At 38.6% G+C, this 26288-nt stretch overlaps 2 protein-coding genes across 4 annotated transcripts; one reads left to right on the forward strand and one right to left on the reverse strand.

The window, feature by feature from the left end:
- Positions 1 to 3361: 3361 nt before the first annotated feature.
- LOC117305478 (F-box only protein 47-like) lies at positions 3362 to 11928 on the reverse strand. The gene is made up of 10 exons (XM_033790354.1): positions 11762 to 11928; positions 10748 to 10923; positions 10082 to 10258; positions 8574 to 8650; positions 7911 to 8058; positions 7116 to 7316; positions 6071 to 6235; positions 5436 to 5578; positions 4301 to 4463; positions 3362 to 3595 (listed from the first exon to the last, which is right to left on the reverse strand). Exons 1-10 carry the CDS (start codon positions 11797 to 11799, stop codon positions 3450 to 3452), a joined length of 1434 nt encoding a protein of 477 aa, XP_033646245.1. The 5' UTR covers positions 11800 to 11928; the 3' UTR covers positions 3362 to 3449.
- Positions 11929 to 13146: 1218 nt separating this feature from the next.
- Positions 13147 to 26073, forward strand: LOC117305479 (calumenin-B-like). Of its 3 annotated transcripts, none has more exons than XM_033790357.1 (6): positions 13147 to 13578; positions 15130 to 15211; positions 16536 to 16647; positions 22852 to 23091; positions 23844 to 24046; positions 24624 to 26073. In XM_033790357.1, the coding sequence occupies exons 1-6, from the start codon at positions 13340 to 13342 to the stop codon at positions 24726 to 24728; spliced, it is 981 nt and encodes a 326-aa protein (XP_033646248.1). In that variant the 5' UTR covers positions 13147 to 13339; the 3' UTR covers positions 24729 to 26073. The 3 variants fall into 3 exon arrangements, with proteins under 3 accessions (XP_033646248.1, XP_033646246.1, XP_033646247.1); XM_033790355.1 differs by lacking the exon at positions 16536 to 16647 and adding an exon at positions 17428 to 17539 and having other exon boundaries at positions 13243 to 13578; XM_033790356.1 differs by lacking the exon at positions 16536 to 16647 and adding an exon at positions 19538 to 19640 and having other exon boundaries at positions 13243 to 13578.
- Positions 26074 to 26288: the final 215 nt, after the last annotated feature.

Genomic DNA, 26288 nt, shown 5'->3' on the forward strand with positions numbered 1-26288 from the left:
GCACACAAATTTGCTTAGCATGAACTTCTTCCTTGATAAAAACAGGATTACCAGCCAAATTTCCACGTGATTTTCAGGATAAGCAATCAGCAGCTGAGTGCCAGTAACAAGCAATATGCAACAAATGGAAATTAAATTTGCTGGTAATCCTGTTTTTATCAAGGAATAAATTTCATGCAAAGCTAATTTGTGTGCTTAGCAGCTCTATGAAATTGAGCCCTGACATTCAGTGGAAGAGCATTTCATAATGATGACATAGATGTCCTAATTATGACTTATCATGACCGATTGGCATTAACAGATGACCCAAAACTATAAGATGAAGTCATAAATCTAAGAAATAAATATAAGTCCCGATTATGTCCTTGTTTTAGCACACTGTCCCTTTAATGCTTCTGCATAACAATGAAAGTAAAACAGTGCAGTCACAGGAATGAAAGTGACGTGACACTATAGAAAAAAACAATATCAATTGGTCCTCGAAAATAAAAGTATGAATTTTGTATCGAGTACTACAAAGGCCGACTACACTGTGGTATAGGCTCTAATAATTAAACTAGGGGTGAGAGTCATTACTGACGAAAAAGTCTGAAACTTGGATGCAAGTTCAAAGGTATGTTGAAATGATGCCATTTCTACCGTTTGGTAACCCCTGGGGTTGTAGATTCAAAGGAGCTTTTGGAAACAGTATCCAAAGCACTAGAGAAGTAGACCAATGAACAGGATTTCTTTATTTGTGGGGACAAAAACATTGTCTGCTTTTCTTTACCAGGCCGACGAAAAAAGTCTGAATTCAGCCAAAAGTCTGAACAATCCCATCCCCGTTTTCACAATCTTGTCCATGGGCAAATCATCGGAAAACAAACATAGGTATAGGAGGAATTTTATGCCTGAGAAACCTAACTTTGAACCCGAATTTTGTTTTGAGGGGGGGGGGGGGGGGGGGACACACTGAAATAAAATTACTGTTTTGTAACTCTGATATAAAGACAAAGTTGCTACTTTAAGAAGACATGATGTTGTGTTTTCTCTTTTATACTTTCTCTTTTTAATAAATTCAAATAAAGATAACGAATGGCATAATCAAAATAAATATAAATAAAACAAATCAACAAATATATCCACGAAGGAATGAATGAACAAAAATCTAAACGAAATAAATAAATAAGCTTGTAGATGTAGATATACATAAATAAAATTAGATAATGCACAATTATATAGCAAAAGAAATAAATGCACAAAATAAATAAATTAATTAAAAATAGTAAATCAAATTAAGAGTAATAAGCAGATAAGTAGTTAGAATAAAATAATTCACTGACAGACTGTGTTTTATAACTCACAGAATATTTTAGACTAAAAACAAGTTAAACAAACAAACAAAAAAACGAAAATTCCCATACAAATTATTTTAAGAAAATGATGTCAAAAATGTTGTCTGTTTGTTTTTTAAACGGCAGCTTTTAAGCATAAAAACCTTTTAAAATGACCTGGGACTTATTTCACTAAAGAGCTGCCAAACAAATCTGCTAACCCAGAATAGTGTTACCCGCCAATAATACAATGTCACCACATGTACCATCTGAAACTGTTGTTACTTCTGGTTAACAGAAATTCAAGCTTAACGGCAGTGGACACTATTGGTAATTATCACAAAATTGGTATTATCACAAAACCTTTCTTGATTACCAGTAATGGGGAGAGGTTGATAGTATAAAACATTGTGAGAAACAGCTCCCTCGTAGTTTTCGAGAAAGAAGTAATTTTCCACGAATTTGATTTCGAGACCTCAAGTTTACAACTTGAGGTCTCGAAATCAAGCATAAGAAAGCACACAACTTCGTGTGACAAGTGCTTTTTTTTTCTTCATTATTATTTCGCAACTTCTACATCAGATTGAGCTCAAATTTTCGCAGGTTTGTTATTTTATGCATATGTTGAGAATACACCAAGTGAGAAGACTGGTCTTTGACAATTACCAATAGTGTCCACTGTCTTTAAGTGATGGAGTGGGCCAAATTTACATTTCTTGTGTCAACTGCACCTAAACATCCTACATAACGATCAATAATCTATGTTCTGTTTTTCAAATTTGTAAATATTTTAATAAAACTTGGTTAAAAATAAATGTCTGCCCCAAAACATAACTAACATTTTACGAGTGAGATACAGGTAATAGAATAATACCCATTGTATTGGTCGCCATCACTAGGTCAAACATTGGAAACAAGCATACATGCTTGCGCAAATCTCTGCCATAGGTCTTGATTTAACCTCAGTGGAATGCGCTGTTTGACCATGTGAGGGGACATCCAATGCACAGGGTCTTTTTAAAGACAATGATCAATTGATGTAGGTTTATGTCTTTGCCCTTTTTAAATTAAAAACACTAAGGTCTGTTCTTTATGGATGGAGGCAGCATGCCCGTCTTTATGCCCCTTGCCTTGGTGCCCTTTGAAATGTTTGATTTCCAGCACAGAGGTGACCTTTACTTAGTACTTTTTGCTTTTACAGCTTAATAATGCCCAGTTGCCCTACATTATAACAGTAGCATGGTGTTATAACACATTTTCTTCTTTTTGCTAAGCACATTTTTAAATAGGTTTATAAAATCTGACCCAAGCTGCAACATGTATAGAGTCAGTAGGATTTGAAACTTTGCATGGTGGAAGTAAGATATAGACATGGTGTTACCGCAAACTTTTCTATATGTATAGAGTCAAGATAAATACTTAGAAGGAAGTCATACTGTTAACTTATATTTTGTATACTGTAATAATACTCTGTTTTCCCCGATACATGTATATCATCACTAAGTTGTGAATGCAGTTAAATATATAGCATAGATGGAAAGAATACCACTTTCATATGATATATTATAATTTGAAATAGTAGGCCTATCAATAATTTATTTAGAATGCTTTAATATAATTATATTTTCAAATAAATAACATATATTAGATTTGAGTTGAGAGTGTCAGTATTGGTAAACATGTATTAAAACAACAGTGAAATAATTACGTTCAGCTGTGACAATTTTTATTTAAAAACAAAGAGCACAAACTTTCAAAGAAAAAATGAATAATACATCCTAGTATTTACAGCATCTATATTTCTTTGTAAATAATTGTAAACAATTAGCTTGAGCGTCATCACACTTAAAAGTGGGAGGCCATTTGTCTAGTGATAATTCTCATTTGAAAAAAGGACCAAAATGCCAAACTTTGACATGGAAAAAAACAAATTGAAATAATAATCTAGGTTATTTTTCTCTCAAACACAGAATGCTCTAGAATTGCCAGGGTCGTGGGTTCGAATCCCACCCGAGTAATAACATGCCTGTGATATATTTTTTTCCACAGGACTCGGGAAAGTATGTATACAGTGCAAGTACACATCGCGTACAGATTACGAAATGAAAATGAGATAACAATTTGATGTTTGCTTACTCAATTTTCCTTACGGTAATTTTGTAAGGAGATTCTCGGCTGCTGTAGTGATGGGGGAGTTGACCCAAAGAGCTGCAACATCAACCCTTGCATGAAATCAGACTGTGCCATAGCAATGTGGTGCACCTGGATCTGCATTGTTGTTACTGTTCAAGAAAAAAAAATAAGCAAAATATTAAATTCTTACTTGAGTTTAAAGCCGTTGGACACTTTCGGTGAACCGTATTGTCCACAGGCCCACACTTTGTGTATCACAACTCATACATAAAATAACAAACCTGTAAAAATTTAGGCTCAATCGGTCATCGGAGTCGGGAGGAAAAAACGGGAAAACCCACCCTTGTTTCCGCACGTTTCGCCATGTCATGACATGTGTTTTAACTATAATCCGTAATTCTCAAGAATTGATAATTGTTTTAATGTTTTCTCAAAAAGTAAAGCATTTCATGGAATAATATTTCAAGAGTAATCTTTTACCATTACCTTCAGTTAACCCTTTAAGTTATTTGTGAATCTGTGAACTTGTATTTTTGTTTCTGTTTCGAAAGTGTATAATGGCTTTAAAGACACTGGACACGTTTGGTAATTGTCTAAGACCAGTCTTCTCACTTGGTGTATCTCAACATATATGCACAAAATAACATAACCCATTTGTACTCCTAGAGAGAAGAAATTATGGACTTAATGAAGCAATTATGATTAAGTGCCTATGAAAGGGCACAAGTGGTGTGACTGACCAGGCCAGGATTCGACCCTACACTCTGTAAATTACAGAACTTGAGCCCCCTCCCTAGACACCTTGGCCACAACACCCCAGGCAGTCTGCTAAGCGAACTACTTTTTAAACATACCTTCCTCACCAGGTGTGTACATGAGTGCCAGGATGAAGTCTTTATACGTCGCTGTGATGGATGCCAAGAAGGCCTTGACGTCTTGAGAGGTTCTCATCATCTGGCATAACTGCTGTACTATCTTAATGAGCCAAGACATCCTCAAACCTTCATCATATAAAACCTACATGAGGACAAACAAATATAAAAAAAACAAAGTATTCAAACAACCAAAAACCCAATGTAATTTTAAAAATTAAGAAATGATGGCCAACGACACATTTATTTGGACAGTGTTTTTCAAATAAAAATGGCACTATTCTTCAAAAGAGAAAATTATCTGACCAGCTGAAAAGTTGCCATGATTAGTTAGTGAGTCCAGTGGGTTGTTGGCCTGGGTCTAGAGGATAGGGCCCCCTGAACCTCCTGGGTGGGTGTCTGAGGATTTGCAGACTCTCCACATCACCATAAAAACTACTTTCGGTTTTCATTGTTGTAAGAAAAATGTGTCTTTAAGATTGTCTTTGTTCAACCCAAATGAAGTATACATCTCTGTACCAGTATGATATTTGGTTCTGGGGAAAAAAGTAGGAACAATTAATCGAGTACAACAAGGGCTGATCCACACTTGAATCCATAGGCTATGGAAGAATTGGCCCCTAATTGCCCTTGTCTTGGCCTTGGTGCCCCTTCAAAAGCTTCCTATATGTGTGACCATAGAGATGTTTTTAAGTCACTGTTTAATAATAGGCAAGGGGAAACTGGATTTGAAGATCTCTTGAATGAATGGTTTGTTGTCGGAATCTGTGTATTTGGTGAACAGAGGTGTTGATGTAAAGATTTTCGTAAGAAATGCCCTTTGGAAATTGTAAACAGCCTTGCCTTCAAAAGATAAGAATTCCAGGGGCCAATTTCATAGAGCTGGCTAAGCAAAAAAGCACGAAAATAGCTCGCCTATTTTACACATGTTACTAGCCAACATTTCATGCCATATACATTGCTTGTGACTGGTATTTAGCTATTGTTTACTTAGCATGTGAGTGGAGTCTTCGCCGACAATCTGATTTTACTAAGCAAGGATTTTTTTGCTTGAGCAAAATTTTGTGCTTAAGCAGCTCTATGAAATTGGGCCCAGACCTAAAAATTGTATGCTTACCACAGAGAAGGCCACAATGGTGTTTCCTAGGTCGGTCATCTTCCCGTTGATGGCTTTACTCCCCAGGACTTTCAGGGTGATGGATTCACCACACAGAATCAACAACCTAGCAATGTTCTCAATAAGCCATTCATCTGGGCAACCTGATTAGAAAACAACATCTAGACGTTAATAGATGGACATTTTGCATTGGGGATAAACTGCCTCTAGCTATCGGGCAATCTCAGTGGTCTAGTTGGCACGACACTGCTCTAGAATTGCAAAGGTTGTGGGTTCGAAACCAATATTGAGCTCAAATTTTCACAGGTTTGTTATTTTGTGCATAGTGTTGAGATACACCAAGTGAGAATACTTGTCTTTGACAAATACCAAAGGTGTCCAGTGTCTTTAAAAAGTCTCAACGCAGGTAAAAGTCTTAAAATCATCATCCCTGTGCTTCACAAAACATATTTGGTGAGCACAACTTATCCATGACAGTATCCCACTTATTTCTGCTGAGCAGAAAGTTGTTAAGCAATATTTGCTGCCTTAAGCAGCCCTATAAAATTGGGCACTTTGTATAGTGGGTCTAACTTTTAACTGTATCATTTTCTACCTTAAAAACCACCAACTGTGGTAAATCTACTCTTACTTACCAGTCAACTCTTCCAAGACACTGATGACATCATCATCGCTCCATTCTTTGTGCATAAAGAGAGCTTTGAGTGCCATGGCGATCTCGCTCAGGGGAGCAATGGCACGATGTCGAGACTCGCCCTCACCGATGGATGGCTCTGCCATACACTCCCAGAAAATCACATCTGGAAATAAATAGTCATCTTGTCAAATTTGTTAATTAATTAATAATTTTTTTAAACTTTTAATTTTGTTTCATATATGCTTGTTGTGAAGCCAAGGACTCTCAGAAAAGCCATCTTAATTATTACTAGCCAAGAACCGAATAGAGAGAACACAAGGAACGATGTTTCAGTTTCTACGTAGAGGCTTTATGAAATTAGGCTCTGGGTCCAACTTCATAGAGCTGCTTAAGCACACAACGTAGCTAAGCACTAACAAATGTTGCTTACAAGAATAAAGATCCAAACCGGCCAAACTACCAGGCCACTACATGTATATGATTTGTGACCGGTAATATGCTAATTTATGGTGAGCCGAAAAGTGTTTAGCAATACTTGCAGTTTCAGCAGTGGGCAATGTGTAAGGGGGTCTGACTTCTTCAATTTTGCTTTCAAAGAGTGAGTCAACAATTTTACTTCTTTGTTTCAAAGGATTTTTAAAAGGGCAAGGGCACCAAGGCATCTTCCCTTGGTAAAGGGCACCCTATGAGGAAACTGTAAGTTTCTACTGGAGCATTTCAAGGGCACCAACACAATGACCAGAGGAGCACAGAGGCAATCGCCTTCTTTGCCTTCGTGAAATATCAGGGCCCAATTTCATAGAGCTGCTAAGCACACAAATTTGCTAAGCGTGAAATTTCTTCCTTGATAAAAACAGGACTACCAACCAAATTTCCATGTGATATTCAGGATAAGCAAACAACAGCTGAATACCAGTAACAAGCAGTATGCAACGAATAGAAATTAGGTTGGTAATCCTGTCTTAATCGAAGAAGAAATTTCATGCTAAGCAAATTTTTGTGCTTAGCAGCTAAATGAAATTGGGCCCAGGCCTGAAACTCACCTGTATTTGGACATAGTGGTCCATAAAGGAGATACAGCATCCTAGCTTGGTGTACCATAGGGAATGGTTTTAGGATGAAATTAAGCCACATGGAGAGGTCTTCCATCACCTTACACTGGTCTAGGAGAACGTGTCGGAAGAAACGACGGGTCTTGATCTCCACTTGGGAGTTGGAGCCTGGGTTACCTGAAAGCATCATCACTGAAGAAAAAAGAAATTTTTCAATGTCTGAGATGTTTTTGTTCTTTCTTATACCACCAATCTGACATGCATATTATTCAGGGTCGAAGTTGCCCTCAGCTACCACGTACAACAACAAATCATTTTGTTGTTTATATGTTTTTAAGGAATTCTTGAAGAATATATTGTGTTTGGTAAAAGAGCTAGATTGCAGGACCTGTTTATTAATGAGAGTTTCTGGACCATACTGAAATAACTGGTCTTGGGCAAGTGGCTCAGTGTATATTTTCAGCCCCGTTTTTTTTCAGTGAGGAGGGCCTGAAGTTTCATCGTTGAGAGGGCAAGCTAATCTACACTTTGCAAAGGGCACTGTCATTGAAAATTCTTCAGGTTTATGAAAAAGTTTGGATGAGGCGCTGATGAGACACACCACTACGAGCGAATGAACATTTCAAAGGGCAACAAGGCACTGACTTGGGCATTGTGGCAATACACCGATCCATTAGGCTTTGCCACGGCGCACGTGCGAGCAAGAACACGTGAGCCCCTCCAATGCCATTCTGCACAACTCGGGTGTATTGCCTCCTTTGCCTTTTTCAAGGCTTGCATACTTACAGATTTTATTTGTCATGCTCTGGCTTTCACTAACGGTGAGGTAAGCCCTCATACATTCTCTCTCCTCCCAGCCTCGTGTGAAGGTACTCAGGAGCTGACCGTGGCAGCTCAGAGCCTGGCAGGTGAAGATCCTATTCACTCCTTGGAGCTAAGAAATAAAATAGTCAGATAATAGTTTTTACTTTGATTTAAGCTGCTTATGCGCAAAAGAGGCTAAGCACAACAAATGATGCTTAATACCAGAGTAAGGGTACCAGGTGAAGTACCATGTACAATCTCAGACTGGTGCAGAAAGTGGGTTTGAAGCAATATTTTCTGCTTTAAAATAATCTCTATGCAAGGGCCCAATTTCATAGAGCTGCTATTAAGCAAAAAAGAGGCTAAGCACAGCAAAATTATGCTTACCAGAATAAGGTAAGCCAAGTACCATGCCACCTACATGTACAATCCTACTCATTTCTGCAGGGCAGAAATCTGTTTAGCAATATTTTCTGCTTAAGAATCTCAATGCAATGTCATGTTTTCCTCCCACATCTCGAACTGAGATTTCTTCAATGTCTTCTCTACAAAAGTATCTTCAGTCCTATGGGTTACAGTGTAGGGAACTTATTAGGATTTCTTGATTTCATTACCATAACGATATAATAATTATTAAATATTTACCTGAGATACGCAGTTTTCAAGGATCCTCAGTCGTTCTCTTGTTGGATAGAGACACGTTGTCCTCTTCAGTAGTAAGCCTTTCATTAAAAGAAAAAACATAAAAATAATCATTGAATAGTATACACATAATGAATGTTTATGAGTGCAATGGTGCGAATATGTTCATGAGTTGAAAGATGGAATGTTCTATTCAACGAGGCGGAGCCGAGTTGAATGGAACATTCCAGCTTTCAACGAATGAACATATTCGCACCATTGCACGAATGAAAAACATTCATTATTTGTTTTATATAACATCCAAGTAGAACTTTGTCATTTTGATTGAAAGAAACAACTTTCAAAACAAACAATTTCAACTGTAGAAGCCGAATGCTAGTAATTTTACTATGCCTTCTTGCAGTAACACCTGCTGCGTTACCAAAGACACGCGCACGCAGTGATGTTTTTACTCAGCTTTTTCGTTCCATCCGAAAAGTACCATTGCACGCTGGCAGCGTGCCAGCGTGCAATGGTACTTTTCGGATGGAACGAAAAAGCACGGCGAGTGACTCAGCGTGCAATGGTACTTTTATTTGCTATCACGTGACGGACAATCCTCCAATCAAATGGCAAGGATCTGCTTGGGTGTTATATAAAGACAAATAATGTTTTCATTAAAGACAGTGGACACTATTGGTAATTGTCAAAAACTAGTCTCCTCACTTGGTGTATCTCAACATATGCATAAAATAATAAACCCGTGAAAAGTAAAGCTCAATCGGTCATCGAAGTTGCGAGATATTAATGAAAGAAAAAACACCCTTGTTGCACCATGGTCACACGAAGTGGTGTGCTTTCATATGCTTGATTTCGAGACCTCAAATTCTAAACTTGAGGTCTAAAAATCAAATTTGTGGAAAATTACTTCTTTTTTGAAAACTACATCACTTCATAGGGAGCTGTTCGCACAATGTTTTATACTATCAACCTCTCCCCATTACTTGTAATCAAGAAAGATTTTATGACAATAATTATTTCGAGTAATTACCAATAGTGTCCACTGCCTTTAAAGAGAATGTGATGAAAGGGGGACATCCGAGGTATTGGAATAATTGGGGGTTGCAACAGATATAAAGCTAAAAAGTGTTTTGGCGTTACATACGCAGTGTGAACCTGGGAACAAAAGAGGTCCTCACAATACTGAAGGGACTTGAAACACTATGTGGACTTACACACATCTACACAGTGATTTTTACAGTGTTGAAGAATTATGATTTTTCTGAAGTGCACAGAATTTTTTTCGCAGAAGGTAAAATTATAACACAGCGCTGTGTGTTGGTGGGGTGGGGGAATTTTTAGCTGATCCATCAAACTTGGAATTTCATATTTGAAGGGTGGGTTCGAAGCCTACCCGGACCGGATACATGTATGCCTGTTGATGTTTTCCTGTGATAGTCAGGGAAGCACTGAGTATGCAATTTTGCTCACACATAAGAATTTGTTTCTGAGTTGTTTAATGTTTTCCTTACCAATATTTCTATAGTGGCTCATGTGATTATCACAAATTGTCCGCTTGCATGAGTGCTTCCTCAGGTGGACTAGTTTGCGCGGTTGAATCCTTTTCATGCCAGATCTGCTGTTTATGTAGACTGAGATGACATCTCGAAGACTCTTAGAGGTCAAGCTTAAGATTCCAATGTCTTGAACTTCAAAAAGAAAAAAGGAAACTTTGTAAAAGGTTAGTTTACAAAGAAATAAGCATGATCACACCAACTACTAGCCTACTGCTGCTAAATTGGTCCATTTGTAGGGGAGTCCACATTATTTTGTAAAAGAGGAATTTTTTCACATTTTTCAAAATTAAAGTTAAATCAGAATTTTCCATGCAAATTTTTTCCTCGCTGTCTTACGCATCGCTTTGTCGCATGCCCAGTGATCAAAAATACATATCTTCTGTATGGTGGTGGATGAACCATATTATAACACAAAACAAAACAAAAAAATAAAAAAACAGACACATTTAAATAATATGCTAAAAAAACATTAGCTCCTTGCCTTTTGAAAAATGATTGCAAATTCATAATATTGTTTAAAAATAAAAACAGGAAGCCACATATATGAAATTGAAAGCAGGCAGGGACACTCAAAATTAATTTTGAATGCAATTTCAATGCAATTTATTTTTGCAAACTTACTTGTCAAGGTGTGCAGTATTTGATACATCAGCTCTGTTGGAAGAAGTGTGAAGTAACCGAGAGGTTCCGATTCAACGCTCCACGAAACACGGCTCTGAAAATCCTTGATTTTTAGTCGTGTACTTCTGCGGCAAATCTGCACGTTGGTTTCTGTTAACGTTGTTGGAGTTGTCTCACTACACAGAGAGGGAAAAGCAAAAAAAAAAAAGACATGACTTTGTCATGAGAGCTAGACACAAGTACAACTTGTTAAGAAAATTGAAGATTTTTTTTTAAAGCCCTAACACTACAGGCCTAGCTAGGCCTAACTAAAGTTACGTAGGTAAACTTTGCCAGCTTGTTTGGTTGAAAAAAGTGCACTGCCCTGGCTTGCTCTCCCTCTCACCCTCGAATGCCCTTCTTAGTCTCTCGACGATTTAACGCAAGTCAGGATGTTAATTTAAACCCTGTTTGTTTGGCTGCAAAATATATTTTAAAAATGTAGGCATATAGTCCTACATGGCCTAGGCCCTATAATAAATAAGTCATGTACATTCACAACCACATCAAATCAGGATCATGAGTCCTGACAGTGACATGTCATGTCATGTATGACCCCACATACAATACATCATGACATACACTCTACACATTGAATCAATTGAGTGATAGCTGGGAGTGGAATAGCGATGCTACTTTTTAATAACAAAATATTTGTTTTGCAAACCAAAAGTTTAAAAACAAAACACCTGAGTCCTGACCTTGCTTGATAAGTTGACTTGTTCCGATGTAGGCCAACAATACGTATTCATCAGTTCATAAACATAAACATTCATGAACATATGAAAACAATGCAGATAAATAAAATAAATAGCCACTGGAAGCTTTTTAGTAAGTGTAAACTCCCCAGTTCATGATTGAGAAAAAATAACATCAATTTTTACACACCAGTCGAGTCACGTACAGCAATGACAGACGTGTCAGACGGTAGCAACTTTGCTAAAAAATAATCAGCTAGAAGCAAAATATACTCACCAAATCATCATGAGATAATCGCGAATGCCCACAATCATCCACAAACTATAAAAAGTAAACTGACAAAACAATAAAATAGGTGAAATCGATTGAAAAATCGGCCACGTCCGACTCCTCCGAATTGTGCGTCCGTCGCGCCCGCTGTGCTGTGTTGAAATGTGAACATTTTCGAATCAGCTGATCACTTTTTGTGGGCATTTAAACTTCCCGCTTTATTTGACGTAAATATGCAGGAAACTTTTTCCCGCCATTTTGGTGTACACATATCCGTGTCGTCTGCTACTTCACTGCTGATTCTGTGCGCTGTGTTTATGCAGACTTTTTGCTTGTTATTTACTCGACGTGTACAGTACCACGGCCGGATGTTTTGGGATGTTGTTGTGTGTGGTGTGTGGTACTTGATTTGACCATGATTTGACCTTATGGTAGGGTCATCTTTGGTGATGGGCCTGGGATTGCTTTCCGAGATTTACCATAAATAAACTTCCATGACTTCTGTGCCCATTTTTCATAGAGCAGTAGAAAATAATGTTATTGCTTAAAATATCCTTGCTTCGATACGAGCAGGATACCAGTCACAAATTTTACGTGATTAGATTATATTGTATTTTGACTGAAGCATTTTCTTTTGTTTTCTTTCTTATTTTAGTCTATTTTTTTGGCAGCAAAACTTTTCAGTCCGAACCAAAAAGAATTATTTATTAAAAAAAAGAAATAAATAAAAAAAACAAAAAAAACCACAACAAAGAAACAAACAAACAAAACAAACAAAAACATACTTTTTTTTTGATTTTACTTGATTTGTGCAAATGTTATAATTATAAAATTTGAAATAGGAAAGGGAATAGATGAGCTAGGAATTGTTTTTAAAAATCCATCAAAAATGTAAATATTAAAATTTTAAACAAAAATTAACTCAAATTTTTCTTTGACTGATTCGACCTTGATTTTATTATTGTTACACGTCAGATATGACACGTTCACAATGCTCTTTTATGAGGGTGATGCAACACCAAGAACTACCAAACTATGTTTTTTTTTTTTTTCACTTTCTCAAGCTCTCGAAATTTCTTTAAAAAGTGACGTGTCCCTATCCCCCATGTTGCATGCGTGGCAGACGAGTTCGTCCGTCCATGTGCAACGAAGAAAGGAAGAAGACGTGGCAAGTTTTATCCAATCACCATTGCCTGGATTGCCAACTTGGCTGCTGTTGTCCAATCAGGATGCCTTTGATTCACGCAATGGATTTTTCCAAGCCGTAAAGATAGACCAACTTCATTGGTTAGGATTTCTTAGGGTAAAAATAACGCATTGTCATTGGTTGAGACTGACCTATGACCGGATCTCGCGAACTGTGACCTGTCATCCACGTAGTCACCATCGACAAGTATAAAATCGGTCGAAACAACTCCGGGCTTACAAATCTGTTTTGTTGAGTTGAAATATCCGGTAAAACAAGACATTTTAGCCTTAATATTGCTGGAAGGTGCAGGCATCTTTGCAGAGAATTTTAAGTTGCGACTCAGGTCTGTTTTTGTATTTATCAACGCCGTTACTTGCCATCAACAAATTGTAAACATGAAGAGTCTGGCGATCGTAGCTTTCCTCACCGCTCTGTTGGTCGTGACTTTTGCAAAACCAGCAGAAAAACAGGACGAGCATCAAAGTGACAGAGTGAAAGACACAAAACTTAGTGACGAGGCTCATTTTGAAGGAAAGGAACATAACGTTGATTATGACCACGAAGCTTTCCTTGGTGAAGATGAAGCGAAAACATTTAAAGACCTCAGTCCAGAGGAAAGCAGAAAAAGACTTGGGTAAGTTTGGGAATTTTAACTTTTTTTTATATTAAGGTTTTTCAATCGGTCCTACTAAAAGCCGACAACTCGCCGACAACGCCGACAACAAGTCCAGAGCGCCGACAACTCGCCGCCAACAAGTTTTAATTACCTCAAAAATGGCCAATAAACCATAGATGTATTAGAACTATATGTGTTCTGTAATATAAACATAAAGTTAATGGAAAAACTTCACAAAAAGTGTGAATTTTTAACCAGAAAAAAACTTCACTTGCACGAAAAGCGGTCGGACGCCATCTTGGCTTAAAAACCGTGTTTGGACCAGACCATTATGATACGGGTAGATTTAGCACTTGTCAACAACAGAGGGCGGGCTTCATGTGAAGACCTTCACTGCAGTGTGCACAGTGCATGACGCCCGCCCTCTATTGCTAAGTCTGACTCACCCGCATCATAATGGACTGGTCCGAACACGATTTTAAGCCAAGATGGCGTCCGACCGTTTTCCGTGAACGTTCAGTTTTTTTTCTGGTTAAAAATTCACACTTTTCGTGAAGTTTTTACATTAAATTTATGTTTATATTACAGCACACATATAGTTCTAATACATCTATGGTATATTGGCAATTGTCGAGGTAATTAAAACTTGTTGGCGGCGAGTTGTCGGCGCTCTGGACTTGTTGTCGGCGTTGTCGGCGAGTTGTCGGCTTTTAGTAGGACCCTTTTCAATTTCGGCATGTTCGGGGTTCGTAAATAAAATGCCGTGGGGTTTCTTTAAATAACCATGTTAACTATACCGTTATACGAATTCAGAATGACCCATCAACATAAGTGTTCATGTATCACAATTGAGCCAAAATATTCCTAAAGAGTTTCAGCTTTTTGTTTGCCCCATACATGTAAGTTTGTTTCGTTCTATGATTTTCTTGTAAAGTTCATGTTGTGACGTGTGAAGGAAGGATCGGAATGATTTAGTGTTTTTGAGATATTTGTTTTGATTGCCTGTTGATGTATTGTTGTCTGGTTGTTTGTTTTTTATTCGTCATGTTCGTGGAGAAAATTATTATTTTTGGAAATCTGTCTGTATCCTGCCTAAAAAAAAAAAGGGAAAACCTCATTTGAGTACAAATTTCGAATTGGTCAAATTATAGGGCCTACTATGTTTTAGTACAACTCTCTGTATGGACTATGCCGCCATGCCATGGCCATTTTACTCATTTGAGCATGTTGAGGTAAATAGACCTTATGCATTGACGTCACCCAGCCGCCATCTTTGTTGAGGTCAAACGGTGACGAAACAATCGAAACGCACATAGATTGGCCAATGAACAACCTCCTTTTGACCTCAATGCGGGGGCGCCGTACTGAAATGACGTCATGTGCATAAGGTCTATTAGAAATTAATAGTATTAATACTATACTATAATAATTCATATCAAATAAAAAAAGTGGTGGGGACATACAGAAACTTTTCCCTTTCACTTTATTCTTGTTTTTATTTGAAAAGTTGTGGCAGGATTTATGGTTGCTTCACTTTAATTATAAATTTTCTTCTCAACATTTTACCAGTGTGATCGTAGATAAAATTGATACTGACAATGACGGCTTTGTCACTGAAGAAGAATTGAAGACGTGGATTGAACATCAACAAGTAAGACTTTGTTTTAAAATGGACAGTGCTTTTCAGGCCAAGTAAAAAATGACCACTGATTGTCGGGTCCTACTACTTGCCGCCAACTCGCCGTCAACTCACTTGTGCCGTCAACTTGACGTCAACTCCTCCAATTTACATTTAAAACCCACAAAAGAAGCATAGAACGGTGACTTATCAGCTAAAAGAGAACTTGCGTAAGTTTTAGGTCGTATTTCGGAATAAAAATTGAGTTTTTTTTCTTGTGAAAAAAATTATCTCGAAGCAGCAAAACCGTCGGCCGCCATCTTGCTTTTTCATATGGATTAATCTTGGCCCAAGATGTCAATGATTGGTACTTTTTTTATCAACACAAAGTCGTTTTTGTGAATAAATTTGTACCGACGAAAACCATGAGAAATATGTAGTTCAGCCCAGACTTAACACTTCCGTGCCCCATTTATAAATTTGTCAAGTAAATTTAATGAGTTGACGGCACGAAAATGATTTGACGGCGAGTTGACAGCAAGTCGGCGAGTTGACGGCAAGTAGTAGGACCGCTGATTGTCCCCTCCTTCATTCTTTTTTGAAGCCGCATCCTTCATTTAAAAGAAAATGTTTGGTTCTCCAAATAACTGTATACTTGCCTTTAATGTTAAGCACAATTTTCAACAGCAGTGTACACATTTGTAAAAATGTACGGTGTGCCATTTATGAAGATGCAAGCTCAGTTTACTCTCATGTGAGTGAAAAACTGTTGGACAAAATACTCTTTCCTCTCACGGTTTTGAATATAAGCCTAGAATATTTGACAACATAAATTGTGGGCTATCTTATGTTTGTTGGACATAAATTTTATTTCGGTTTGTTTGTTTGTTTGTGGTGTTCAACAGTGAACAAATTGACAAAATTCCCAAATGTTAGTGAAACTGAATGCAAAAAGGTAAAAAGATAAACAAATCGCAAGTTTTATGCAATGGTGCTGTGTTGAAAACAAGTCAGTAAAATTATCACATTGGAAGGGGGACATTAAATTTGGGCGAGTAGAAAATAGCACAAGGTTCGATTTCACAAAGAGCTAAGATTGATCTTAACTGCGAATCGGTGTGAAATGTCTGTAATACTGACAACACATCTAAAGGACGAATCTTTAGTGCTTTGTGAACTCGAGCCCAGCTCATGTAAATGTTTGGAGTTTTTTTTTTGAAGGGGGGGGGGGGTTGGAGATGGGAAAGTAGTGGGGGGTGCTTATTACTTCATCCACACAGCACTATTTCATTTCATTGCTTTACATTTCTTTTTTTTGTCTTTTCTGTTTTCATTTACACTTTGCATTGCTCTTCAGAATAAGTACGCCCATAACGACGCAGAAATTCACTGGGAAAATCGTAACCAAATCCCTGATGATATAATGTCCTGGGCCGAGTACAATGCCACTACTTATAGTAGCCGATCTGGTAATATTTATAGTCAATACCTTTTTTTACCCACAGAATACTTTATGACTGGCATGAGTTGAACAATGAGGGCATTATTCTTAACCATAGTTCCATCAGTATGCCATGTGACCCAGTTAGATGTGATAGTGCAAAAACCAATGATCTAAGTTGGTGTACACCTTTGGGGAAGTGTCCTGGGTTTTAAATGGGGTAAAGGCAGTTTTCTCCATGCCCCTATTTTAGATTTCCCATTTGTAAAAAATGCCTGCGTGTATGCAAGGGAAACCTGCCTTGCCGTTACAAAAATATGTTGATGATAAAGAAGACCATCACGTTAAAGCCATGTTGCTTTTTCACCTGTTTACTTTAAGGCAGTATTCCAATTGGCAGCTATAGCTTCGGCTACGACTGTTGCTACATAGGTATGTTGCTAAAGACACACTATACTTCAACGCAGCGATGCATTCCTAGCCAAAGCCGTATCGACCAATTCGGACACAGCCTAAAAAACCAAGACAATGTCAGAAGCACTTGGCAAAAAGCCTGGTTCTGTTTTTAAATTAGGGAGTCATTTGTTACTGCAATTGCACGCAGGGAACCCAACAAAAATGGTGGCAGATTACCAACGGTGTACACCTTCCTCCATTGAAACTTCGGCTACAGCTACGGCTAGATCGTGCGCGTCTGCCTATTCTTCAACACTGGTAGACGTGCTGATCTAGACGTAGCTGTAGCCGAAGTCGTCGTTTCGGACACGGCCTCAGACTGCATGCTACTATTGTTGTCACTCTTTTACAGAAAACATTCATCTTTGACGATGTGATAGGGCTTTGGGCGGCCCACAACCCAGATAAGAATGACCTAATGACATGGGACGAGTATAACTCAACAACATACAGCAACTTACCTGGTGAGAGCAGCTATGGGCACTCACCACACTCTGCTGTTAGAGACGCTCCGTGCAACCCTTTAACTCAGGCCTCGAAAAAACCAAGGGCGCACCCAGCAATTACCGTGGTGCCCTGTGTATTTGCTGCGGTGCCCTTTGCAAAGTTCCAAATACAAGTTAAAGTTGTGGTCATAGTAAGTGCCCCTTACCAGAGGAAAATTGCTGTGCACCTTTAAGAATGAAAGTCAAGGCCTACCTTACTTCCTCCGCACACTTTTCCCACAGGCAACCTCAATCCTTCACTGACCTCAGGTCTTGAATTACGGAGTAAAACCACAAGACCGCAGGGCTTGTAGCTCAAAAATGTTTACAAGACAAGAATTTATTTTACAAGACCATAATCAAAAAGATTTGAACAAGAGAAGCTCTTGATACACATTACGTATGTAGATCTTTCTCATTTTGTCTTCATGTGAAGCGTACTTTGAGACTCCAAAGATTTTAAAGATCAGATGTATTCACAAAGACATTTCACAATGAGGTAGCCTATTACCATTGAATTAGAGAACACAAATCCATCTGGCTTGTCCAGTTGTGAGTTTACTTACTCAATGCTAAATTTACCAGTCTCGGGCCTGCGGTCCAGTGTTAAATTGAGACCTGGTAAGAAAATATGGAAAAATAATGACAGTTTGAAAAGACTTTTAATTGATTTTGTAATTGGATTAGAAAATTAAATGACCTAAGCTAAGGGCTGCACGGAGTGGATTCAAACAACACAAGAGGTCCCTTGTCCCGAAGTTGACCCGTTCCCTCAGTGTCTTAAACCCTGTGTTTACGTTTCAAGCTTGTGCATCAGCTTCGCTAGAAATCTCTAACTGCTTAACTCCTCATGCTGTCATCTTAAAGTCACCTTTCTTGTTTTTTTCTTTTCTCTCAAAAGCTCTTCTGTCTTGAATACCCAACCTTTTATTTTTTACAAATTAAGCACATTTTTTACCCAACAATTGTTATAAAGTTCCTGTACATGTATAATACAGCAACTTTGCTTTGTCGAATGATGTCAAAATTGTGGAAGTGAACCGTATACAGTTATTCAGTGCCAAACTGTCAAAGAAACTAAGAAAATTTTTATGAAGTCTGTAAAGCTGTACATAATGTTTTCTGCTAAGCAGAATTTCCATCCTATGCTTACCGTTTGCAAAGCAAATAGCGTACTATCTTTTTTGAGACATGCTACCTTATCTTGGTTTTGGCAAAAAATATTCATTAATGTTATCATGTCATGGTGATGGATCCATATTGGGCTCTTCTGCTTAATAGTATAGTAGTTACATTATAAAATTCAGAGAGAAATTTATCTTTCCTTCTTCTTCTCGACTTGACCTTGATTCCTTTCTCGGAATGTATTCCTGCTAAAAATGCTTTCACTAACCCGACCATCTTCCTTGTCTGTTGCACTGATCAATCACTGGGTCATCATGGGTATTGTGTGAAACTAATGTTAGAATGCTCCCTCATTGCTTGGGCTCATGCCTTACCCCCCTTATCAATCTCTAGACACCTGTTTCATAATTGGAGGCCAATTACAGAGAAGACTTTTACCAAAGACTTTCATTGGCTTGTAAAGTTTGTCGTTGAACCCTGTATTTATTTCATTGTTGAGACTTTTCAAAGAAACTTGCATTATTCAAGTTTGTTGATTGTATCTTTTGTATACTATTTTCAATGTGTTCTCCAATTATGAAAGTGTCGTCCAGGGATAACGGTCATCTGCTGAGAAAAACTTTGCCCCGAATATCATGATTTCTACTTTTACATTGTAACCCAATGAAAAGGTGTTTTATATTGTCGCTACAGGGATGCGTAGCCGTTTTTTCATCTACTAGATTGAGTACTGTGTTTGATTCACTCGCAAAGAAATCAGGATTTTGCGGCATCGTTTTGCAGTAGGATGACCTCTGATTAACCCTTTTTTTAATTTATTTGATGAACCATCTTCATTAATTGACCTCGCAGAAGCAATACTCGGCAGAGAATGCGGAACAGTCTTGGAAGTCAAGTGGTTTCAAATCACAAGTTGAATGGGACGAGTACCTTCAAAGTGCTTTCGGAAAAGTTGGTGAGGGAAAGCACACACAAAAAATACCCCAAATTATTTTAAAAATTGACCCAGTCAGTTTCCCTTGTGGTGTATTACTTGACATTAAGTTCATCTCCTTTACGTGACTCGCTGCTGCTTCCCAGGTTGTATCAAGAACGTGGGTGTGATTCCTGGCTATACGGCGATTACAAGTTGTATGGTTTAATAATAATAATAATAATAATAACCGTATTTATAACGCGCCTTTTGCCGAAGGATACAAAGCGCCAGGTATTATTACTGCAAGGAGTGGGGCGAATTTTGAGATATAAGACCTAATCCTTAAGCACCATGTAATGGTTTACAAGGTGCTGTGGCGCAATATGCTGTTAATCCAGCCAGGAACACCGGGGCGAACCCCTTCTCTTTTTGATAAGTGCACTGGGTTCTTTTACATGCGTTTACACAACACATGGGACCAACGGCTTTACATCCCATCTGATGGACGAAGCAATGGTTATGTGTCACGGCTGGGGATTCGAACCCACACTCTGCTGATCAGAAACACCAGAGTTTGAATTCGGTGCTCTTAACCACTCGGCCACGACACTTCCAAATTTGCTGACTGGCACCCCTGACAAAATTGTTATCAAAATAGGGTGACTTCCATCATTAGTGCTAGATATCTCAGTTGCTTGTTCAAGTCCCGCTCTTGTCAACTTGTTTTAGTTCAACCCCAAATCGATAGAATTACTAAAGATTTCAGTTAAATCTCGGTCCATGAAGGTCCTGTCTAAAACTGAATCAAATTTCAGGTTGATTTGAGGTATTGAAAAGAAAGAGCAAAGGTTCAGAAGAACTTGGGTTTTATTTTCTTGCCCAAAAAGGTGTAACTTGTTCTGGGACTGTTTGGTGTGTGCAAATGTCCTTGTAGGATGCTCAATCACATTGCGGAATTACTGCATGATTCTACAGCTAATTGATGCATAGAAGAAATTCTTGAAAGTAACTGATCATATTATCACATTTGAGGCATGCACAAAATTAACTTGCCAAAATTTCCCTTTGCAAAATCTTCTTTTATCTCCAACCTAAATTAACAATAGCGTGAATGTATTGAAATGCCATGAGTTAACATCGCCCCTCCACCTTTACTTAAACAATTAAAACACTTGCATGATGACATTGAAGTTTCATAACTTGTTACTGTACAAGAAATTGCATGAGTTTTTATCAAGTTCGAAACTTAGAAGGGACTGTTGACATAAATGATCATATATGTAGTAGGTCTGTGGCTGTATGGAGTGTGAAGTTTCACCCAGTTAAGCCCAGTTCATACTTCGTGCGAATGCGCATGCGAAGCGCAGTTGACGTGAATTTGACGTCACAACCCTCCTTTCACAGTGATATTCGCATGTGAGTTGAGCAAAGTTGAACTGCTGCGAATTATTCGTTGCGAATATGTGACGTCAACATTCATATCGCATTCGCATTCGCAGGAAGTATGAACCGGGCTTTACTGCACCCACTTGCTGGCCATAGACTGGATACAGCCAGTGCGCCCTCGCTGGACTGGCTGGGATAAGGCTTGGAACTTAATCTTGGAGAAGGCAAGGCCATTATCATTTTGCAAAGGGAGTTTGGAGTTTGTTTAAAATCTGGGAAACTGGGATGAAAGAGGTTAAATAATTCCATGTACATCCAGCCACAGACCTGTTATGATCATGATGTCAATGTCCTCTTTGAAAATGTTGTTAACTACTGCACACAATAACTTACACCTACATGTATAACACAAACAACATGGAAGTTGCCAATTGTAAAAGCTTGCAGGGGGTCAAGAATGAAACCTTTATAAAACCACTATACATGGGTTCAATCAAAGGACAGTGGAGTGTGAACCACTCAGATGCTCCTGGTAGAACTTGTGTATGACACAGACTCCCCCCTGCAGTTCAAAATGGCTGGAGTTTTTCTAAAGCAACATTCTAATTCTGTTAATACTACATTGAAACCTTCAAAGAAGTTGCAGACCTGGAATTTTCATCTTCGAGAGGGCATGGCCATTTTCATATTGCAAAGGGCACTTCCATTGGAGAACCCCATAGTCAATGGGAAACCAAGGCCAAGATCAGGGCAATGGAGGCCATGACCTCTCTCAGGGCTGTGTGCTTCGTTTTTGAAAGGGCAAGGGCACCAAGGCATTTTCTTCTTGGTAATGGGCACCCTATGATGAAATTGCAAATTTGTACTGGAGCATTTCAAGGGCACCAAGGCAATGACCGGGGGACACGGAGGCAATCGCCTTCATTGCCCCCGTGTTGTATCAGACCTGACTCTGTGTAATTCCAGGCCCGGTGTTGCCATTTTTCTTGAGTAAATGGCATGAGAAATCCAGAGTCTGGATGAGGAACTTTGAAAAGGGGCATGAAGGGCACACCCCCAGGGGCTACAGAGACAAAAGGTCTTTGTCAAACATCAATTGTTTGAGTGGATTTTTTTTTATTTTGATGACTTCATCTCATGCCAACCATAACAAACTTGTTATTATAAAAAAGTATTGTGCATGCACTGCATGTTGTGTGTTAACACTTAACAATGATTTACTCAAAGTTTGTTGACCTCATTACCTAGAAATTCAGTAAATACAACAAGTGAAACCGAAATGTCTAATGATAACACCCTTTTACCAATAGACCTTACGCACATGACCTCAATTGCACAGGGTGCCTTTGACTAGAGGTCAATGCAATATTACTCATTGCTCATCCTTTACTCTTATTCCTCTTAAAAGATGGCGGTGGCGTCGATGCGTAAGGTCTTTTGTTGCATTTGGTTTGAGTGGAGAGTGTTCTCCTTTTACTGTGTTCCGCTGGCCAAATGCTAGTTTTAAAAAACACCTTATGACCAGCATTCCTCTTTCATTTAAAATATGGATTAGTGAAGAAGATGACGGTCCATTCACAAGAAAAATGTCCTGTTGGACAGTCACTTAAAATGGTAAAACCTCACAAGAAAATGCACATTTTATTCAATCAACTTAAGTGTGGTAACTTACATTACACCTGTACAGGGCTCTAATTTGGGGGGAGGGGGAACCCCACAAGACTGCAGGGCTTTTCGCTCTGAATAGGCCAGAATTTATTTTACAAGAATTTATTGGCACAACACTGGTCCTTTCGCGCCCTGCTGTATCTAGCTTTCATTTTCAATCACTGACGTCAACTTTAAATTTATTAAAAACTAACAGAGGAGGAGTTGAACCAGATGCCTGAGAGCGAACACATGGACTTCACCAAGATGATCCGTAGAGACAAAGCTCGCTGGAACGCCGCCGACGAGAATAATGACAACCTCCTGTCCAGGGATGAGTTCACCGCTTTCCTCCATCCCGAGAACTTTGAGAGGATGAGGGATATCGTTATTCAGGAGACGCTTGAAGATGTGGATAAGAACGGTGATGGGCAGATCTCGCTTGCTGAGTACATCGGTGAGTTGATTTGAGAGAAAACTTTTAATCTCCAAAAAAATTGATATAATATTATACTGTGCTTTTATTTAACAAAATGTACAGGCCTGGAGATACATGTAACCTCCGGCATCCACAGCAATGGGTTATTATTATTATTTATTACTTGACTTGGGAATGAAAAATGTGTGGTTTTTGTCATGTGTGTTTTTTTTCCTTCTTTTTTCTTTATGACTAACTTTCCCACTGATTTTAACTTGAATTTTGATGTTCTGTAAAGAAATGTGTGTTCTTTTAATATTTACAACTGAGGAATTGTTGTTTGTCGAGTGTTTCATAATTTTGAATGTGTGTGTACTTACATACTGTATAGATTGATCATGTTTTATCTTATGATTTGTTAGTAGCTGCTGTTAAATATTTTGCTCTGTTTTACAATGTTTTACAAGAACAATCGTTCACTGTAGAATTAAAAATTTTGCTAACTGTACATGTAGTTTTATACATCTTAAAATTTGTCAATTTTAAGATAAATACTTAGAGTTTTTTATGGTGTTATCTGACATTTAGGTAGGCCTATACGTGCTTATTAAATATTTTATGTGATAATTGTGTTTAAACACGTAAGTCTTTCATGCCTACATTATTGTACCCTTCATTTGGGGGAGAGGTGGCAGGAGGTAGATTTCTTGTAAAGTTTGCCTGTGTTTCTATCTTGAACAATTAACATGTATTGACACTAAAGGGTTGTATGAATCTCTTTTTCCGTTAAGGTGATATGTACAAGGAGAACAACGAGGGCGCTGATGAACCCGAATGGGTGAAGACGGAGCGCGAGCAATTCAGTCAGTTCCGAGACAAGAATAAGGATGGTTTCATGGACCTCCAGGAGGTCGGAGAGTGGATTCTACCCACGGACTACGACCACATGGAAGCCGAAGCAAAACATCTTATTTACGAGTCAGATAAGAACAAGGTACGTTGATTTTAATAGTATGTTAATTTGTCAGTGATAAAGAACATTACACCAATGTGTGTAAGTTATGTTGTGTGAGTTAACTATACCTTTATCTTTGGGTGCGTTCGTTTAGCTTCCCGTGGTCGACCCCGGTCTGCCCCAGTACGTTCGCATAGCTTTGACGGGGCTCACCCGGGACAGCCCCCAGTGCCCTGCTTGTGGAGTGGGTCACTTGGGGGTGACCTGAGGTGCATGCCGTCACCACGAGAGGGAGAGTGTGATCGTTCGATTAGCTCTTGTCAGGGGCTCACCCGAGTGAGCACCGCGGGGTCGACCCAGGGAAGCTTATCGAACCCACCCTTTATAATTGCACCACCTTGTTCATTCAAGAAGTAGATTTGTTCAGGCCTAGAAATATATACAGAGGCCCTGGAGGCCATAGCCTGTTGCCCCATATCTTGACCTTGGTAACACTTCAAAAAAATGAAAATGGCCTTGCCCTCTCAAAGATGAAATTCCTGGCCAGAGTCCTTAAGTCTTTCATGCCTTTTCAAGTGACTCAACTTTAATTCTCTCCATCCGCTTCTCATTACAGGACAAGAAGCTAACGAAGGCAGAGATAGTTGACAAGTACGACCTCTTCGTCGGAAGCCAGGCCACTAACTACGGAGAAAGTCTTCAACGACACGATGAGTTTTAGACGCAACCCTAACAGTTTGAGCCCAAATATCTCAAGGGGGGATAGCGTTCTACTCAACAGGAATGCAGCTTATCAGCTGATTCCCTCAATTAACAAAGACAACAAGTGCCAAAGAAAACTGGGGGGGAAAAAACTGTACACAGATTCTTCTACTATTTCATGTATGGCTACTTTCAAAACCACGCCTTGGGCTCTGTTTCTTGTTCCAGCTCTGGCTCTGGCTCCCGCTCTTGTTTTGGATCCGGCTTTGGCTTTGTCTCCGGCTTGGGCACCGTCTGCAGTTTGAATTCAATTACCGAAAGTGTACATTTGCAAAAAGTACTGACGGAGCACAAATCTGAGCTTTAAAAGCTGAAGGCGTGGTTTTAACGGCCGCCCAACCCTGAGGCTGCCATTATTTTTTTTATCTAACATTGAAAAATCTAAAAACGACTTTCAAAGTTTGATTTGATTTGCTTGTGATAGAGCAAAAACATTATGATTGAAAACTATTTTTGTAGGTTTAATACAGCATAAACCATTTGGGCGTGATTGCGTTAGTATTTTGTTCAGCAAGATTGCTTTCGATCAGCCCTCGACCATTTAAGGACAATACTCATGAAAACTTTAACAAAATAACTTTAAGTATTGATAAAACCATCAGCATGGGCTCAACATTCATTTGTGGTTTTATAATTTATTAGATCGTGGTGCTATTTTTAATAATAATAATGTATGCAAATAACGTTTCGAACTCATGACCCAAGTAATATAATGTAGATGAGCTTAGACTTGTTTTTTTTTGTTCCTACCATTTTAGCGTCAAGTAGTTTAAAGTAGTCTCCTTAGTCATAAGTGTTTAACACCTCTTTCATAATGAAATACGTTTTGTGCGCTGTACCATATAAATTTCAAACTCATGTTTTGTAAAAATTGTTTTTTTGAGAAAACCTTAATGTTAACAAAGACTAAGTATTGTGTGATGCCTTTTTTTCCATTAGTATGTCTGATAGATGTGTTTTTTAATAAGAACTAACTGCATAGTCAATAGATGATGTGACCTGTGACATCACATGTTTACAGCCTATTGGAAGAAAACATAAAATCTTATGTTATGGAGATTGCACTGTCTTATTCGTATCAAAATGCCATTTCCCTCTCTCTCAAGTTACTGCAAATGTACTCATGATTTTGTATCCATGGTTAAGGCAGGGCTCATGTGAAGATGCAAATTTGTCCCACATTACTTCTGGGAGCATTTGAATATATGAATATTCAGTTATTGGCACGGTCCTATCATAGGTGAATGATTCGAACTGACCCTGATGTACCTAATGCACAATAAAGATTTTTTAAAGTACATTTACTTTTGATTTGTTTTGTGACCACTTGATTTGTATGCCTTTTGTTTCTTGTGGACAAGTCATTAAATGTCTCTCGTGGTGATAGCGTTCCGACTCTATTCCGAATCTTGCCGCGATTCCCACAAGATTGCTGGCCCGCGAGACTACTGCTCTCACCACTACAGTCCCATTTGGGGAGTAGAAGTCAACAACCAGCAGTTCGCGCGAGAGCACCGCC

Source organism: Asterias rubens, chromosome 22 (genome assembly GCF_902459465.1).
Source record: "Asterias rubens chromosome 22, eAstRub1.3, whole genome shotgun sequence".
Taxonomy (NCBI): Eukaryota; Metazoa; Echinodermata; class Asteroidea; order Forcipulatida; family Asteriidae; genus Asterias; species Asterias rubens.

What these genes read in the sequence shown, in the direction of transcription:
- LOC117305478 (XM_033790354.1), bottom strand. Translation starts at nt 11,799, where the DNA reads ATGATTGTGGGCATTCGCGATTATCTCATGATGATTTG. An exon ending in GATTATCTCATGATGATTTG is followed by an intron (nt 10,924 to 11,761) that starts GTGAGTATATTT and finishes CTCTCTGTGTAG; the next exon opens with TGAGACAACTCCAACAACGT. An exon ending in GTACACACCTGGTGAGGAAG is followed by an intron (nt 3,596 to 4,300) that starts GTATGTTTAAAA and finishes TTTCTTGAACAG; the next exon opens with TAACAACAATGCAGATCCAG.
- LOC117305479 (XM_033790357.1), top strand. Translation starts at nt 13,340, where the DNA reads ATGAAGAGTCTGGCGATCGTAGCTTTCCTCACCGCTCTGTTGGTCGTG. An exon ending in TACTTATAGTAGCCGATCTG is followed by an intron (nt 16,648 to 22,851) that starts GTAATATTTATA and finishes AAAAACTAACAG; the next exon opens with AGGAGGAGTTGAACCAGATG. An exon ending in ACGAGTCAGATAAGAACAAG is followed by an intron (nt 24,047 to 24,623) that starts GTACGTTGATTT and finishes TTCTCATTACAG; the next exon opens with GACAAGAAGCTAACGAAGGC.